At 32.9% G+C, this 19297-nt stretch overlaps 1 protein-coding gene across 2 annotated transcripts in view; it reads left to right on the top strand.

Moving 5' to 3' along the window:
* EPHA6 (EPH receptor A6) overlaps positions 1–19297 on the top strand; it is a 563177-nt gene that overhangs the window by 423132 nt on the left and 120748 nt on the right. For both annotated transcript variants that reach the window (XM_004675273.2, XM_012734527.1), the window contains exon 12: positions 6273–6398. In XM_004675273.2, coding sequence (XP_004675330.1) covers positions 6273–6398 — 126 coding nt within the window. The remainder of the gene's footprint in view (positions 1–6272; positions 6399–19297) is intronic.

Genomic DNA, 19297 nt, shown 5'->3' with positions numbered 1-19297 from the left:
AAAAAAAAAAAAAGACTATGGTTTCAGAGTCTCACCCAAAAGTAAAAGTTGGGTAGGAACATTCCAAGCCTGGCCTTCTGTGGTGGTTAGGTCAAGAGAGCCTGTTTCACAAGTTCAGTCACTCCTTCACCATTTCTAAAATAAAATAATTCTACAATTTGTAGAATTTTAGTCTGTCTCCTGTTCCTAAACACTAGCTTTTCATTTGTCTTTAAAGTGGAAGGTCATAAGTCTCATTGAACTTTAATAATTATGAACAGTTTCAAGAATATATGTTAGAGTACAGTTGTAAGCACTTTGACATTGAAAAAATTCACTGTATTTATCCAGGTAAAGTCAAACTACCTTTGAACTATTCACATAGAGCTGATTTTAATTCAACTAAATAAATACTACTTTGAGCTCCTACCATGCACAACATCTGGGACTGAGCATAAAGAAGAATAAGACATGGATGACTCATCCCTGTTTGTAAGGCTCTCTGTCGAGTAGAGAAGCAAATATGTAGCTAAAAGTCACCAGCTGCCAGCCCACAGACTGGAGTCATATAAGGGGTGTGTTATTTGATTTATACAGTGTGCTTTAAGAGCTCTGAAATCATTGCCCTTAACCAGAACTCTCACCCTTCAGTTCAACTCAGGACCTTTGTCACCAAGCTGATAAACTTATTTATTACATCTGATGGACTCCTAAAGGCATTTAAGTTTGATATAAAAAATTTAAGCAAATAAGTAATATGATATATATAATAATGTTATACTTCTATTGCAGTGACTAAATAAGACAGAGGCACAGAGGCAGGAATAGGGAGTTCTCACCATGGTGTCAGACATGTTTTGACAGAGACCAGAAGGTGTGAAGGGCTTTCTTCATGGAGAAAATGTCATGGATAATGGAGACGTGAAACAACAGGTCAACGTTAGAAAATTAAGAAAGAAATACGTATTCCTCATTAGTCACTAATAGGTACTTTTCCTATGATACCTAGTCAACATAAATAATATTCTTACTATTAGCTCCATTTTTCAAATGAACAGTTTAAATAGCAGGTAACACAAATAGGTTACACAAGACTAATTAGCTAGTGACTAGTAAAGTCAGAATTCAAAATTTGCCCAGTCTCATAACTTAGGTATCTTCACCACTTAACCTGATGGATGTATTATCAGGAAGCAGATTTATTCAAGATAGTTTTTTGTAATTAAGATTCCAAATTCTACCAAATATAAACATAGGTAAGACACTTTCATGACCCACATTTGGGGGAAACATAGGCTTAATTCAGTGTACCAAATGGAATAAAATTTTATAAACAAATTTAGAATTTGAAAGAAAATTAGTGAAATTTTTAGTCTAAGTTCATGATTTTAGAGTTGAGACTATCCAGGCATTTAAAATATTTTATTTTAAAAAGTAAAAATAAAGAGCTTTTATTTAAAATATAAATTTAAATGTACTTTTCAATAAATGTATCTAATAAGTTTCAAAATAAGTTTGTGAATGCTATATATAGAGAGATTCATAAAATAACTGATAGCCATCATCATTTAATCATGCATATCCCATACATTCTACAGGTTTAAAAATGACTTAGGAAAAGCTGCAAGTTTCCTTTTAAAAATACTGAACAAATAACTCATAAAACCTTAGCCATGAAGCCGCTCTTTTTGCTTCAATACTTTTATTGTGACCTCTATTGAACAGCAACAGGATGAAAAATCTATAAAATTCATATTGCAGTGACCTAAAGGCTGAAAAATAGTCAAAAACAAAATAGTAATGGTTGCATGATTCTTAATTGTATTTGGTACTGAAGAATCTGAATAGAGATTAGCTGTGCAAGTAACTGAGAAGAAAATACTAATTTACTTGAAAGCATATTTCCCTTTATTAGAATTAAGAAATGGGCAGAATTCTGTAATTGCATCCTTGGCTTAACTAAAGTCATTTTGGAAAATAATCATTTTATATAAAAAATTATTTGATTTCCTTTTTTTTGTACTAGAAATGTGTCTTATAGTGTCAGATAAGGTGAATAATATTTACTGGGTAAATGTATAGATCATTGAATAGATGATGGGATAAGTGAGTTTCTCATGAAGAGAATAGTTTTTGTTCATATTCTAAGTATAAGTGAAAATTAGCTCTCCTCCATTTATTAGAAAGTTGTTACTGGCCTGGATAACACTGACCAGGCAAAGTTCTTTAGATTCTCACAGGATGGTCGCCTAAGGAGCAACTTGTCAGTTTTTACTCTATCATAATTGTAGCCATACATTCAGCTTGCACTTACAGAAACCCAACTCTGCATCCTCTGATCAAGACAGAGGAAATTGTGTTGGACTCAGTCAGGCAGAAATCTTTCCTCCACCAATGAGAACAAAGCGACTTGCTTAGCCATTCTAGAGTGCATGTGATAATGTAAAGAGAGACTCAAAATAAAAGTCTTTATGAAGTAAAAGATACATTCTTTCAATGCCTTCTATGAAAATGTTGCTAATCTAAGTGATGATGAATCTGTTCATCTGAGGCTTCATTCACCTTCACAGAAAACTAGGAAACACGTGGTCACACATGATGGTTTAGTCTTCCTCCACCCAGCTGAGGAGAGAATGAGTAATGCTAAAAACAATTGTAATAGAAAAACTATGTGATGCTTTGAAAACTGATACAAGTCAGATTTCTTTGGGATAATCTAAGTGAGCAGACTCCATTAATTGGTCAAGTCAGGTGCCAGAATGCAGGCAGTGTCAATGGCTGTGTTCATATTGTGGTCTCTTTATATGACCTCCTGACAAGCAGTCATTTTTTTTAGGATTCTTTCCTCTCATGCAATGTTTCTCAGTGAGCACTGCTAGCCTTTGGAGAGAGAACTCTCCTTTTTAGAGGAGGCATATACCACTTATTGCAGTGCTTTCAGCATCCATCTGACCTTCACCCATTAAACACCAATAATATATTTGCCCACTCATAATTTGTACTACTCCCTAGAAACAGTGAAGCCCATCAAGCTAATGAAAGACAGATAAATCACTGACCCCTGCAGCTGGTGACTTATGTTAATTTACTTTCTACCAGTGGTTACTAATGCCTTTCATACATCTAATATCTAAAAATACTTGAAATTATATGAGAGGTGGATTACCAGGTGATTTATCAATTAAAAATACAAGACACCTGGCCCTCCCTGGTGGTGTAGTGGGTTAAAGCACAGCACTGAGAAGCTAAAGCCACTTCCGCATGAGTTCGATTCCCACCGGTCCTGGAGGAGATCCACATGGCATGGCAGACCTCTCCTGGCCCGCCCGCTGCTCCCCTCAGCAGTGTACTTCGTTGATCTGTCTGTTTTGCTCCCCACTCTTGTCTCTGGTGAAGCCTCTCGCCGCTCCTGAGCCTCTGGCCTGTACCCCAGTTCTGGATGTACAAATAAATAAATCTTAAAAAAAAAAAAATACAAGACACCAGTTATCTAGTAACTTTATATCTAAGACAAATATAATATTACTGTCATCCTAATTTCTCTTTAACCCATCAACTCAAGGTCAGAAACTGGAAAACTCAAATATTTGAACTTTAGAAAATTATGTGCTAAGTGATACATCCTATTTTTGTATAAAAATACAGTTTTGTATTACTCGGTATGCATTTTCCTGAATATAACTGAAACAAAAGACTTAGGGAATTATGCATTTCTCCTCTTAAGATATTAGATACTGTTCATTCTTCATCTATGTTATAGTTAATAAATTAGAGTTACTTCAAAAAGTCAGAGAAAGTAATTTAAGCAGTAGGACAAGCTAGACTAAATTTATTTCATATCAAGTTCCAAAATGGTCATGGGTGTAATTTCTTGTGCACTAATAGATGTGATAACAAAGTAATTTGAGGTTTCCTTACTAAATTGTGAAAATTGAATATATATTCATGTACACCAGCTTTTCTGCTTGTTTGCTTGCTTGATTCAGATATTAAAAAATGACATTTCCTTAAGGAAGATAAGCCATGATACATATAAGACCTTATAACCCATAGTAAAGAAACATCATAGAACTACTATGAATGATGCAGCAAACAGAATAATTAAAGCTGCTATTAAATATGCCACAACAACCAAAACAGTAATTATTGTAGTCATAATAATGAAATATTTGTATGTAGTTTCTTTCGAGGAGTTAAATAATGAACATCTTTCCTAAGTTAACAGTTTTGAGTAATGTTGGCAAAAATAAAAAACTCAGATCAAAATCTCCAAATGTGAAGCATATTAATATTATCTATAGTACTGCTCTACCTGCTTTGGGTTTTCTTCAGTGTGCTTTAAGGTAATTACATGTGCATCCTTTTTCTTCCCCACGCATGACTATATTAGTCTTTTTCTTGTGATTTGGGACTCTTGAGTCAGGCTTCCTATTACTTGACTTCAACAGATTCATATTAGGCTAGAATTACAATGGTTTTGCTTTGGAAAGCAAATTAAAAATATAAATTTTTGCTAATTCTTTTCCCTATTGTACAATCACCATTTGGGGGTAACTTTAAATGGGATGCTATGAAGGACTGCTCCTCCTTTATGAGCTTTTCCCAGATGAGAATAACACACTGCAATGTGAAGAGCATCCTGTGCAGAAGCTCTGCGTGGGCACACACAATTTCTGTGCTCAGGGGTAAATATCCCACACGGCAGCAAGGGAGAAAGAAGTCTCAGTGTTCATTGGGCATTAATTGCAAAACATTGACTCACTTGGCACTTTGGGCACAGCTGTTTCTGTTTAAGAGACAGTTTAAACATAGTTTGCTGGACCATTTTACTAAAGTCTTGTAAAATGAACAACAAAATCAATTGATTCATAGTCTGTGATTTTCTTTGTAGGCTTTTTTTTAGCCCAATGCAGGGTATAGACCTCACCCATTAAAACATTCACTGTAACTTTATACTTTCATAAAAACATCTCTCAAGATCCAAGAAATGCTGACTTTAGCAACAACTTTCTTTATAAAACTTAGATATATGAGTATGGCATACCAGGTCTTTTTAAAACCCTGGTTGAAGTTCAAAGAAACCAAGTTTTAACTTACTTTGACATAAATTTTGTGTTGAGGAACAGAGTGATGCCTTTTCCAAATTATATGATTTATTAAATCTAAACATAGGAAGAGGGTCCAGGTCTCTCATATGATAATTGCTGAGCCTCATGGGTGTTTCAGAGAGTCTAGAAGGATGTTTCTTACAACCATAGGTGTAACTTTCTTAGGGCGTTATTGTGATTTAAACTTAAATACACCAAATCAGTTACCGGAGCTGTGAATGCACTGATAATTGCATACTGTTTTTTTTTTTTCCTAAATAAATTTCAGTGATTCCCTGATCCTTGAGACACCAAACTGTAAAGCTGCTATCCGAAAGTCATGCAGCTGCTATTCTAATTCATACCCATATCCACATGATAGCCATCTCCCAAATAAGAAGTGGCTCATTTTTCATTCTTTATTTTTAATTTACAATGGAAATATTTTTTCCTGGGAGTCTGTCAAGTACACACTGACCCTCTTTACTTCAGGCCTCAGTTTGCTGGTCTGTAACAGGATGCTTATTTGACTGAATCTCTATAGTCCTCCCAGCTCTGATATTCTTTTGTTCTGATTTATTATACAACTTGGGGATAAATTTAAGTAGTTTATCTTGTTTGTTTTGCATCATAGAAACCTTGTTAAAAATTAAAACACAAGTGTTTCTACCTTTGCAAACTCTTATGTCTTGTCCCAAATCAAAAAGTATAACAAATTAGGAAATGCACTTGTTCATTTTCTTAAATTAGCACGTGTCAAAAATAAAATGTTTCCTCTTTGTAAGTACTAATTTTGATACACCTAGAGGAATGCCCTGCTCTTTCTAGTGTGTGTGACTTCAGCCCCTTTGTGATTATTTTCTATATACCTGTAACTTCTAAGGAGGTGAATTTGGCAAACAGACATCAATAACTTATGTTTATGTTCACTTTGTGAAATGTAAATTAAGAATTTTTTCTTAACATTCTGATACTTCTAAGCCCCCTTTGACTACAACTAGTTAAGAGTAACTTTCTTTTCAAAAAAATTAATAATAGGTCTATTTTTTTAATTTATAAATGAGAATGCATTCCATTTCTTTTCAAATTCTAGCTTACCAGTAAGATTTGATGTCTTTATTGATAAAAGGTTTGATTCCTATTAAATGTTCAACAACTTTTGCAAAAAGTAAACTTTGATTAATGTTAATTTTTATCTCTTAAAAGGATCCTTCCCGGCCATTGGGGTGGAGGCATTCTGCCCCAGCTTCTTGAGGGCAGGGTTTTTGAATAGCATCCAGGCCCCGCATCCAGTGCCAGGAGGAGGCTCTTTGCCCCCGAGGATTCCTGCTGGTATGTATTTTCGGGTGAAGTTTCCTGCATTTACCTAGCACTAGGATTGTGCTCACAGTTGCACACATAACACACAAACAAAAATATTTCTAAAACATGTTGATGCAAAGAAATGAAAGGGTAATTTTAAAATGAGATGACCATATTTATGATGCCTAATGTTGTGAATATAATATAAAGGGAGGAGAAAAAGATTTTGTAACCAAAACACAATTAATACAGAATAAACTCTTCTAAGCAAGTTTTATATAAATCAAAACTTGAACTTAAAATCTCAAATTTGTAACTCAAGAATAATACAAGGGTGGATATTTCACATTGGGTAAGTTTTTGGAGATTTAATAAAGTTCCATTTCACTAAAGAAAAATGATTTGAAAGAAAGGGTAAAATACAGCAAATTTGGAAGAATTTTTGGAGGAGAAAAATTAATGTTCAATTCTCCCTAAAAATGCCAGTCTGACCAAAGCTGTGTTTTTTCAGTGAGAGAAACAATGTTTAGGGTATTGAACATTTTAAAATGCAGTTCCAAAGTTTAGTAAAGAGTTTGTGGATTATTTCTAATAATAAAATCACAAATTGTTTTGTCATTTTGTAAAGTATCCAAATGTATTCCTCCCTCAAACCTGAAGGATGCAGACACACATTGTATTTCATAGCATGTCTTAGAAAAAACAATTAGGATGCTGAGTTTTGGAGTTCTTTGCTATATTTCTTATGTTTTGTTAATCATGATAACTAATTAAGCTACAAAACTGTAGTAATGATACCAATGTATTCGAAGGACTGGCCTAGCCAGCAGTATATTGAGAACATTTGAAAGGCCTGAGAGCAAGCCTAAGACTATTACACTGACATTTTTATTTTGGCTTTTCAGTTTTGACCCTTACTTTCTTAATTAAACAAAAAGTAACCATAAGTATATTTCAACATAATTTAGTTTTTATTGTTAGATACTCACCAATGTACCATGTAGTTGGAAGCTTTATGAGCAAACTATGTTACTGATAAAGAACCCAAAGTCAATAAATTTAAAATAGCAATTTTAATTCTAATGAGTTTTTCAACCTCTCTCTCTATCCCTCCCCCTCCCAAAACAAAATAATATCAAGTGCATAGAAATGTCATTGTTGTTGAAAACAAAATCTGCATAGGGCTAAGCTCTCAGAGTTAGCTGTAAATATAAAATGTAGCTTTCACATATTGATTGATATATCTCATTGGTTGGAGTTGAGGAAATGAGAATGACATATAGTTTAATGGTTTAATTCTTAATTTTAATGACAAATCTTCGTGAATTTAGGTGTAATCCAGCAGTGACTTGAATTATTCAACAATACTGTTTAAAAAAAAAAACTCTCATTACTGAGCCACTGAAATTGATAGGAGGAATATGATATTTCTATAACACATACACAGAAACAACTTTCCACAGATAGATCCAATACTCTAGCACTCTGTTATTCTAGGCATTAAGCCAAATTTCCTCTAGCTTTCATAGAAGAGAAAACTCAGTTCAGTTTTCATGACTTACATACAAATAAGGTATAACAAAATTGCTTCATAAAAAATGTATGGAACTAAACTTGTTCCTGTTCCCTCAAACTGAAATTAACTCTACTCACTTTTCCTGGCTTACATGATAAGTTGTAAGTGATTACTGTACACTTCCTCTGCTATTTTTCGGTATTGACTACTGTGATTTCTAAGGTAAAATTTACCTCTGCCATTCAACTATCACTATTTCCTAAGAATTTTCTTTATACTTCCATATAATGAGGAATGCTACTGTAATTATTAGAAATTCTCATTGTTTCATGTTCAAAAAAACGTATTTGCCATTTAATACCTGAACCAATGACCTTCCATATGGGGCATTAACTTGAGGGCAGGAAGCAATACCCCCTTGCTCAGTCATTTCCACTTCAAACACTGGCCTCAAGGTGACATTAACCAGGCAACAATTAATTTTCTTTGTAACAATTGATGATGTTACAGTACTTTGAGGATCTCATAAGATATTTATGTATAATTCAAGGAATCACAACACTTGTTTATTCCCAGTTACTTACCTTATGCAAATTTAAATGAGATATGTGACAGTATCATGTAGAAATGGTTTCTTTGCATTCATATCACAATGCAATATCAAGGAGCAATATTTTTCCATCTTTATTTTTAATTGAATGTAAAAATAAGCAAATCATTGACTCATGATACCCAGAAAGAAAACTGACTTGAAATCAGTACTTATATAATAGACATCATTTACTTATATGACCTTTTTGTAAAGGGTCATTATCCTTAACATAAAATAGATTAAAAACACCAGGAAATAATTGGGTGGAAGTTGAGTAAAAAGAATATTCATGTATTGAATATATATATATATATTCATGTGTTTTTCTAATAGTAGTTACCCAGTGAAGTAAGAAAATTCTAGAAAAGAAAAAGAAAGGGGTGGAGCGGAAAGAGAAGGGGACTGGAGCTCAGAGAAAAGGATGAAAAGATAACAGAGAATATAGGATGACATAACTTACATTGTTTAAACTCTTGTTCCTGCATTCCTCCTACTAATATCAGATTGTACCCCATTTGAAAGAATATTCCTCTTCAAACGTTAGCAAGCATATAATCTAAAATGATAATAAACTTGATCTCTTTGCACCATCTTGTTTTAATATCCACATTCTTTGATTTAATTCTATAGTCAATGGTGTTTGAAAGTAGCACAAAGCATTTTAATATACCATAGAGTACTAATTTTACTTAGGATCTTAGATACTTAGGATGACTTTGTTTCTACCCAAAACCTTTATATTTTTCACTGCCCCATATACTTACCATGTCCAAATAAAACTGGAATAATAAAAAAAAACTGAAAAAAAATCTGCAAAGATAATGAAGAAGCAATGTATGAAAGTTTCACTGAGTCAGTCTAATCTTCACAGTAATAACCATCTGATATGTAGTATCTTAAATTTACATAGGATGCAAACATTACAATGTGAGTTAAAACTAGGCTTATTTATGAAGCAAAGATATTCATTATCTAATAATTACTCAGGAAATACTGTAAGGTAGTTATACTTAGATCAAAAAACAATCTAGCTTACAATTTTTGGCCCAATTGCTGTTATTGATTATAGAAGAAAAGATGTTTTTCGCTAGAAAATACATAGAAGTTAGATTCTAGACCAAACTCAAATGTATGAATTACACTAACAAGCTTTCTCCATTGTAAATAGTTTATGAAAGAGAAAAGATAGGAAACAGCCATATGGGATTTAAAAATAGACAAAATCTGAAAAAGTCAGTATTGAAGATCTTCCTAATATTTTCTTTGTGGTTAATCTAGGAAGCTGTTTAGTTATTAAAGAAGTGTTCAAACTGAAACATCATCTCCGTTTGTCTGCCTCTGCTTTAGTGCAGTATATCCCAGTAGAACATCTCTTGACATTTAATTGCCAATTAAATTGAACATTTAATTGTTCAATGTTATGTCCAAACAATGGCAAAGATGGGTAAAGTGCACACTATCTGCAGCTTCTTGCTTAGTCAGTTCTTTGAGACCCCATTTTTGTTTCCTGAGTCAAATAACAGGAGAAATATGGACACACAGGGACTCAAAAAGCAGATTTGCAAATACAAAGTATATACTTAATAACAATATTTATTATTCTTTGGAAAGAGATTTGAAATGAGACTTATATTGAAGTAACTGAACTTTTCCATATCTTCAGAGTTAGGAAATGAATTCACAATCCAGTTTTCAATAAAACTATTAACAGATCCAATGAGGCCATTTCTCTAGCAAAGGACTAAGTGCTGAGTCACTGTGAAAATGTCTTCAAAGACCACTGACAATGATAATCAGCTTTTTTGTTCCTAAATTTCATGTGAAACCCTACCTGATGTGGAACTGAGGTAATTATATGCAGTATTACTCAGTCAAAAAAAATTTATTCAGTAGGAATATAGTTTTTATGTTAGAAATAAGCCAGGAGTGATAAATATGATTGAAACTGCAGAGAACATAGGGTCTAGTGAATATTATATCAGGTTTTAATGCATATGGAGGACTGCAGAGAAGCAGTAACACTAATGTAACTGGGTGGCAGACTTTGAAAGTTAAGGGAAATTGTCATGAACTCAATATGCCAAAGGAATCAACAGTGAAAAAAATAAATATTTTAAATATAAACTTTAGTTCAGGAAAATCTAAGTGAGCCATCAGATTTCTTTCTATGTTCAGGCTTTCTAAACAACTTTCTAAAGTAACTTTCTTTTGGATCCACAATTTGATGTTTCATAATTAATCATTTACCGACAAAACAATTTCTTCTGGCTATAGTCCTTCTAAAAATATGATTCTTTCTATTTTTTTCTGTAATAAGAATTGCCTGTCTTCATCATTTAAAGAAGTCTAATGAATATAGCAGATAATAGACAATTATTTGCTACTCAGTAAGAGAGCTCGGGGGGAGGAATGTTGCCCTTTAAATTGAAGGGTGTCTGATTGATTTATTTATGTAGTTGAAAATATTATTATTAAACTCAATGAGTTGTATATCACTTTAATAATGGCAAAGATAAGTATCTGCAACACTATTAGTGTAACACTGTTAGGGGTTATGTAAAAACATCTTTTGGGTATGAACTCTTGCCATTTGCAACAACATGGAAGGACCTAGAGGGTATTGCTTAGTGAAATAAGTCAGAGAAAGACAAATACATATGATTTTCACTCACATGTGGTATAAAGAGAAAATAGATGAATTTAATGAAACAATATACTTTTACACTATATGGCCAGTTATGAGAAGGGAAGGGGGAAGGAAGGAGGGTATCAAGTGAGCAGTGTGATTATATGGAGAAAGGCAGAAATGGGCTCTTAGTGGTGAGGTCATTATCGCATATGTAAATGTTGATTTTTAATGATGAGCATGTTGTAATTCAATACTAATTCAACGGAAAAAGACAAAAACAAAATACCTTTTGGGAGATATGAATGGTTTCCAAAACCAGCATCAGAGGAGCTAGCAAGACAACATTAACATGGAATTCAAACTGCTTCCTCTAATGCTTAAAAATCAGAGGGCTTCAAACATGTACATCATCCTTTGAGAAATATACAAAAGGTTAAAAAGTGATTTGAAACTTTAAGAAAGAGACTTGAAGCTACCACTTAAAATAAGAAAAGTCAGTATGGAAATGAATTTAAAGTTGAAGCTATAATTTGAACCTTCACATAAGTTTCAGTTTATAAAGTTTTTAGTACTCCATAGTTTATGACTTCAAGACCTCCTTGGACAGATGGTTCTGATATTGGGGTATAGGTCATGAAATCAAAATCTTTATGGATTATACTTTATTACTTGACTAAAATAAACTCTATATCCAAGAAATGGACATATCATCAAACATGATATATATGTGTGTACACTTACACATATGTATGCCTATAATTTCATGATACTCTAAAGACAATAAATGAAGAATCCCAAGTTCTTAAGTACCAGTATTCTATATATAAATTTATGCTTAACTGACATTAGTGAGCATTATCATCTTTATGTAAGACTGACAGTATATTAAAAAAAAAAATTGAGCTGCAGGTTACATTTGATATCAGGCTCTTGAACATTTACAAAGAGAATTTCTATTTTTTTCCTGTCAAAAAGACATGAAAAATCTTAAAAGGCCTTTAAGTAATTTTCACATTTCTTTTACTAGTTCTTTGTACTTCTCTATATTGAAGTTCTTTAAATAGTTTTAGCCTTTGACCTTAACTAAATCTTTTTATTAGCATAAACTCTCCTTTTATCTTGATAGCACTTGATAAGTCTGAATCTTAAAAATCTGGTTCACGGATAATCACTGTTTAAATTCTCAATTGAGCAGCCCTTGTCTTAAGCCCAGCCACCTATATCTATGGAGGCGTCTCTTTTCCCAAACCTTTCCCTTTGAAGAGCAGCCATAGAGCTCTCTGCCCACTGTGCATATGCAGTGCTGCTTTTTTTTCCTTTTCCTAATAAGCCTGTCCTTTTACAAGACAAAAAGAAAGAAGGAAGAAAATAAATTCTCAATTGAGAACAGATTATCCCTGGAGGTCTTCCTCCTTTACAAATTGTGCCATCAGTATTTGGTCCTCTTCAAACAAAATGTTCAACAATTTCCAGTGACTTCCCCAAGAATCATGTTTTTTTTTTTTTTTTATTTTTTTTTTTTTTTAAGATTTATTTGTGCATACAGAACTGGGGTACAGGCCAGAGGCTTAGGGGCGGTGAGAGGTTTCACCAGAGACAGAGTGGGGAACAGAACAGGCAGATCGACGAAGTACACTGCTGAGGGGAGCAGCGGGCGGGTCAGGAGAGGTCTGCCACACCATGTGATCACCTCCGGGTCAGGCGGGAATTGAACTCATGCGGAAGCGGCTTTAGATTCTCAGTGCTGTGCTTTAACCCGCTGTGCCACCAGGGAGGGCCAAGAATCATGTTTTTAAACAAAGAAAAATTCTGAACACCTTCATACAACTCGCTAAATTTTGCCAAGCCCCCATATGAATCAGAAGTTAATCCTTCTGTGAGTTGGTATTGTTTTGTTCAGTGTGTTTTCACCTTGATTGGAAACATATGACCCTATCTATGCTCCTCAAATGCTTCTTCCTCTCCAGCAAAACCTGCCAGTTCCCATACAGGCCTTCATGGGTTTCAGGGCCATTTCAGAACTTAAGTAAGGTGGAGCTAGTCCTATCCTGTGTCACCTCAACGTTTCATAAGTCTTTTGCTTTGTAGAATAAAGCACAGTAGAAGTTGACCTGTTACAGAATGCTGGCTTTTCTTAGTTCTATTCCCAGATCTCTTACAGAGGGTATATTTAGCAAAGTGAAACTTTTTTTTTTAATTTAACTTCTTATAAGATTTGCAGAAAAGGTTTGAAAATAAAAAGTAAGTTTCCTGGGAGGATAACAAATACAAGAAGTAGGTAATTTATATCAAGTATATCACATATTTAACAAATATTTTCTCCATTCTAATTAAAATTTCACTATTAGTAATATGTAGTTAGCATTCATTAAATATATCCTGTCTAAAGGTTGAGCTTTGAATTTTTTAGTGAATGATATAAAAGATCGAGTTGAATATTTGATCGCTTATGTAATCATGAGATACTTTTGAAGCCAAAAATAGGGCATAACTTTGAAACGATCGTGGAAAATGTAATACCTTCTTCCAAAAGCTTCAAATTTTTTTTTAAAACACTCAGAATGTTAATAATTACCCCAATGTCTTCTCCAGAGGCTTTGCAAAAACATAACTCATTGTTTTTCTTACATTTTCTCATGTATGCCTTTTACAGCTCAAATTTCAGCTGCTAAAGTTTCATCCTTTTACTCCTTATGTGAAAATATTAGGATAATTTAAAATTAATTATTTGTAAAGAAACCATAAAATCATTACCATAAACTGATATTTTGGAGTTGGAGAAAGTAAAATTTAGAGACTTTTCCAACAAGTTTTCTTAAGACATACTTCCTGTTCATATACATTTCTATAGGGCTTTAAAATCTTACCACTTGTCAAAAACAAAACACCTTTAAGATAAACACAGTCCATAATGCATTTCCAGGATATATCCCTAAGCTATTCTCCAAAGTTATTACTGAAGATCCATGAATCCAAGATCAAGGAATCTGGAGCCAGATCAACTTGCTTTAAGCCCTGGCTCAGCCAACTGCCTACTGTGTACCCTTGAACAGATGTTACAGTAAACTAGTAATTATGTTAACCACGAGGGTTGGTATGAAGATTAATAAGTTTACAGACGGTGCCTAGCAAACTGAATAACTTATTTTTAGCTTAGTTATTATTAAATGTGTTTTCATAGAATGAAACCAAGAGAAAAGTCGCATAAAATTATTTGTTTGAAGTACAACTTAATTTGCTTTTGATCTTAAGTATTATATAGTATTTCAAGTCATGAGAATTTGCTATTTGTTTTCTTTTCACCTCTACCTAATGATAATTTAAATTATTGGCTATTGCACAATTATTTATTTTGTAATAGAAAGTAATAAGCCATAAATTAAAATTTCAAAACATGTATTCTTAATTTGATCATTATTATATTACTTCTATTTAAATATGGAAATATTACAAAAATTAAAAAATCAGCCATAAATCATGTCATTAAAATTTTTTAATATGGTTAATGTCTTCTAGAAGAAAATACAGTCTCAGTTTAGGTATCTTTGGTCGTAACATTCATTGCTAACAGGGCACTTCTGGGTAAGAAGAAATCTTTTTGTCCATATGGTAATTTTCAGTAGGAAGAAGTACACTATTGAATATTACTGAAGTTAATTAATGCAGATGCTCTAACACTCTTATCTGGAATTGGCAGGAGAGTTATATTTCCTCTCTTTAGCCTCACACCTTTAATTTACTAGAAAACAAATATAGATTAAGAAATGCTACTGTTTTCATAAATGCAGATCACGCCTCCTAATTTGTACTTAGCTGTTTTTTCGCAGGATAAAATAATTTATTCTTCAGTAGCTCTCCAAAAGTATTGGGATGATTTCTAAATTAAAAAAGAGAGAGAGAGAGAACCAAATTAACATAGTTGTTATATAGAATTCGGAAATTGAAACAGTTATAAGTTTAATCATAAGACTAGTGTTAGAGGAACAAATTTGTATGTATATTCAGGCAGAAGGCATAGCATAGCTATGCATATGCTGTAGCATGTTATGTAAAGTAAGAAAATGCTCAATGTGGTTGTTTTACTCTTCTTAGGTGAAATCATATTGTTCAGTAAAGCAACTTCCAACCATCTAATTTAGGTAAAGAGGAATTAAGAGGACCTTTGAGACAGTCAAGAAAGTTTCTAAATATGTTGGCCTTAGTTGTTTTTGGTAAGGATCCTTAATTCTGAAAATGACATCATAGTTCAGATTCAGTAGCCCAGAATAAAGAATAACACATTTATTCATTCATTCTCTTTGTTTCCAACATGTTATCTCACTTAATCTCATAATCATGCATTAGAGATAATGTGATTACATACTATTATAAAATATGCAAACATACAAATAAGGAAACTGAGGCAGTGGAATAAGCGAGTTGTGAAATATCACTTGCCCAACAAAAATTCTCATATCCTAAGGCAAAAAAAAAAAAATGAGTGCTAGTTACATGTAGCTAGCATGTTTGTTTGTTTTGTTATGCAGCACATGAACATAATGAGAAGGGTGGGGAACAGTTGCCCACAAAAAAGAAAGTAAATGTTCATCAATATTTTTGAATAACAAGTATTGTGAGACATTGTACTTATTATGTCTAACCCTTTCATAATTCATGTAGTACATAATAGCATTATACTAATTTTAGAAATACCAAAACTTAGAGAGCTAAAATAACTTGTTCAACATCACACAACTAATAGATAATGTAGCTAAGTTTTTTATTTTTTTCCACAAAACCGTATAATTTAATACAAATGATTTGGGATTAAATGTTATTTATTTGCCATTCTGTTATTTCAGTAGCATTCTGGTATAGATAATTCTTAGAGATCTTCTTTATGTATGCTTTCTAGCATCCCATTCAAGAAAAAATAAAATTGGGTACCTGCTCTGTACCTACCTCCGTGCTAGGTAATGAAGTTACAGAGCAAAATTAACTCAAGTCCTGACCTCAAAGGCATTTTAGGGAGCAGACACCTCTTTGTTAATATCAATACCATATGTACCATAAGTGTAATACAATTATTTGATTAAGATGTACAGAAAAGCAAAAATACACAGGCAAGAAGTCTTCCTAAAAGGGAAAGTGTTTTATGGGATAATTTACAGAGAAAATGGTATTTAAAATATATGATTTTGCCATGTAGAGACAAGGAGAAAATAGCCTTTCAAGATGAGAGGATAATTCAAATAAATTTATATTAGGGAAGTATAACTTACCTCAAGAGTTTGAAAAAACAGAAGATGGAGAAATGAAAGTGCATAAAAGATGACACTAGGAATAATGGTGGAGGAGAGTGTGAAAGAAATAAATTGACAAGCAGTTTAGACTTTAACTCTCCAGCAAACAATACAATAGTTAAAAATAGTCATCAATCAAAGAAATGAGGCATTCATAGCAACTAGCTATTTACTTCTAGTCCCGTTTTCATTATACACCTCTTGAGAGTAGGGATTAGGTATTTACTGAGGGCATTTCTCCAGAAACCAGTAGAGTACTTGACATATAGCTGGCATTTTTTACATTTTCTGATGTACCCTTGAATGTTGAAAATAACAGTTGTGCAAGCTTTAGTCTGAAATGGGAAGTACAACAGGAACAAGAAATAACAGTAAAGATTACTGTTGACAGTAATAAGTCAAGCAAGAGAACACAAAGGCAGAATGTGGGCAGCATTAATAGATTTTGTATAGAATCAGCACAACTTAATCACTTATGAAATAATGGGTTTAATATAGTGGCATGTCTGCTATTTCACTGGGGGTTCAGTATGGGTAATTAGATGGATGGTGATTTTCTTAACAAAGATAGGAATACAGAAGGAAAAGAAAGTTCAGCAAACATCTTAAAAGCTTGGATTCAAACTCAGGATAAGATTAATTTGGGATATAATCTGTTAATCACCAGGCAACCGTAGAAGAAAGCTGTTCTTAAATTTTAGTACCAGTGAATAAAAATAATTTAATATATTATAACTTTGTTCGAATTTATGTCAACTGTATCTTTTAAATTCCTTAGAGGAATAAGAAAAGTATTCCACTTATTATTGAATCCATTTGAGATTATAATTCACTAGTTCTGTAACAGAAACTGCGGAGAGAGAAATAGATTAAATAAATGTCTCTAAAATTCCTGAATTACAACGAGGAGAAATAACACAGCCTGTCAATTCAAGTTATCATCACAGTTTTTTATTACCTGTTAGACAAAATATAAATTTGATTTAATGCTAAATAAATTAGAATTGATTTAAATCTATAATAGAGTTTGGGGGGTTATTGAGATTTGTTTAGATTCTTGATATTATAACTGCATATTAGAAATAACCAAACTGATACAAAATACTACATCTAGCATAAATTCGTTACTTACATGAAAATGGTAAATCTCTGCAATCTCCTTCTTTCATAAGTCTTCCTTGAGACCAAAGGAAAACAAATCCACTATTTCACTAGCAAAATGTTTTCCCTAAGATTTCCTTGGAACATTTAAATAATGTCTCTTGTTTTCTTTAACAATAGCACAGAAATGGATAGTCTTATGATCATTTGATTTCTCAGACAATCTGTATCAAAATCATCATAGGTATTGTAAATCTGAAAATTTAAAAGAGATTCATTAGTCCCTAAAATTGAAAAACAGAAAATGATGATATGGAATCTTCTGACTCATTTTGTTCAAAATGTATAAATGGTTATGAAATCTTTCAGAATCTTGACTCCAGCATAATTTGAATTATCACTAACCATTTCTGGACTATTTTTGAAGGAAAACCAAATAAATTGACTTGATGTGACCTTAGCTCTTTTAAATCCTAGTGATGAAGCTTCTAAAGATGTGGAATGGGAATAAATAGAAATAGGGGTCTCAATCATCTAGCAGAGGGGAATATGGGTGTTTTGCTGGTGGGTATAGTATGTCTGAGGAGGTGTGAACTTACTTTGCTATTCCTAAATCAGGTATAGTGTTTTAAACAATGGCATCTAAATAAGGAAAAAGAAAAGATCTGGAGAATTTGAGGCTTGACTGGTATTCAAGAATCTAGAGCTTGTCCTTTGACTTCAGTACAGTGTCACTGAAAAGTTACTCATTTGACATAAGGCACTTGGAGCTAAAATTGTAAAAAGAATGAATAAAAATCTGAATGTTTTAAAAATACAAAAAGAATCATCTCCAAATATACCCCCAAGGCAATAATGTAAATGCAATCTATTTATATATATACACATATATAATTTATATATAATTAATAATTATATTTCTATATATACATATAAATATGACAAATAGCACCATCACCAACAGGCTTCTTCTTTCACCTCACCATGTATGAAGAACACCACCCTAGATTTTATAATTTCCTTATATTTACCTCTGTTCTTCATTATAAAATGTAATCATCAGCTAAAAAGTTGCTTGTAATCTTCACACTGTAACTTCCTACAGAAAACCACTAGGAAACAAATTACAGGTTAGATGCCAGCAGTATGCTAAAAAAAAACAAACAAAAACATAGTTTAATAACAGCTGCTCCCATCTGGCATTACTGCATGAAATACAAAGATGCAGAGCTCAGGTGTGAAACTGCTAATTCACAAGAATCGGGGGGAGTCTTCATTTGACTCTTTATTATCTTTAATGAGAAGATAAAACTTGTCACTGATGAATTTTAAGACTGAATAAAGTATTTCCCAAGGAGTTATAGATAGGACTAATTTCAAGTACTTTTCTTGTATTCACATAGATCAGTCTGCTGAAATACTTTAGAGTTACTCTCCTAGGATTGTGAACTCAATGTGAAAAATCAGCTTAAATTTATGAAGCACCTCCTTCACTCAGCTCATTGGTAAGAAACCCAGTGAATGGAGATAGGAAGCATTTATGGGAATATGAGAAAAACAGCCTAATATAATCCCAAGTGTATTACATAGTGCAGAAAGAGATGTGAGAGGAATGCAACAATAGGATATAGCCCTTTGAAAACCTCCCAGAGAAGAGATGCAGTGTATCAGTTCTGGGGAGGTCTGTGGTGAGATTAGGGAGAGGCAAAAATTGGGTATCTCCCAATTATCATCTCAAGAAAATCCCAAAAGGGAAGGTGAACAAGATCAACACTGAATGAATATAGGCAAAAATGACAGCTGATAGAG

Source organism: Condylura cristata, unplaced genomic scaffold (genome assembly GCF_000260355.1).
Source record: "Condylura cristata isolate star-nosed mole 26May11 unplaced genomic scaffold, ConCri1.0 scaffold00003, whole genome shotgun sequence".
Classification (NCBI taxonomy): Eukaryota; Metazoa; Chordata; class Mammalia; order Eulipotyphla; family Talpidae; genus Condylura; species Condylura cristata.
The sequence above is the reverse complement of the archived record's forward strand: the minus strand, read 5'-3'. Positions and strand labels throughout refer to the sequence as shown.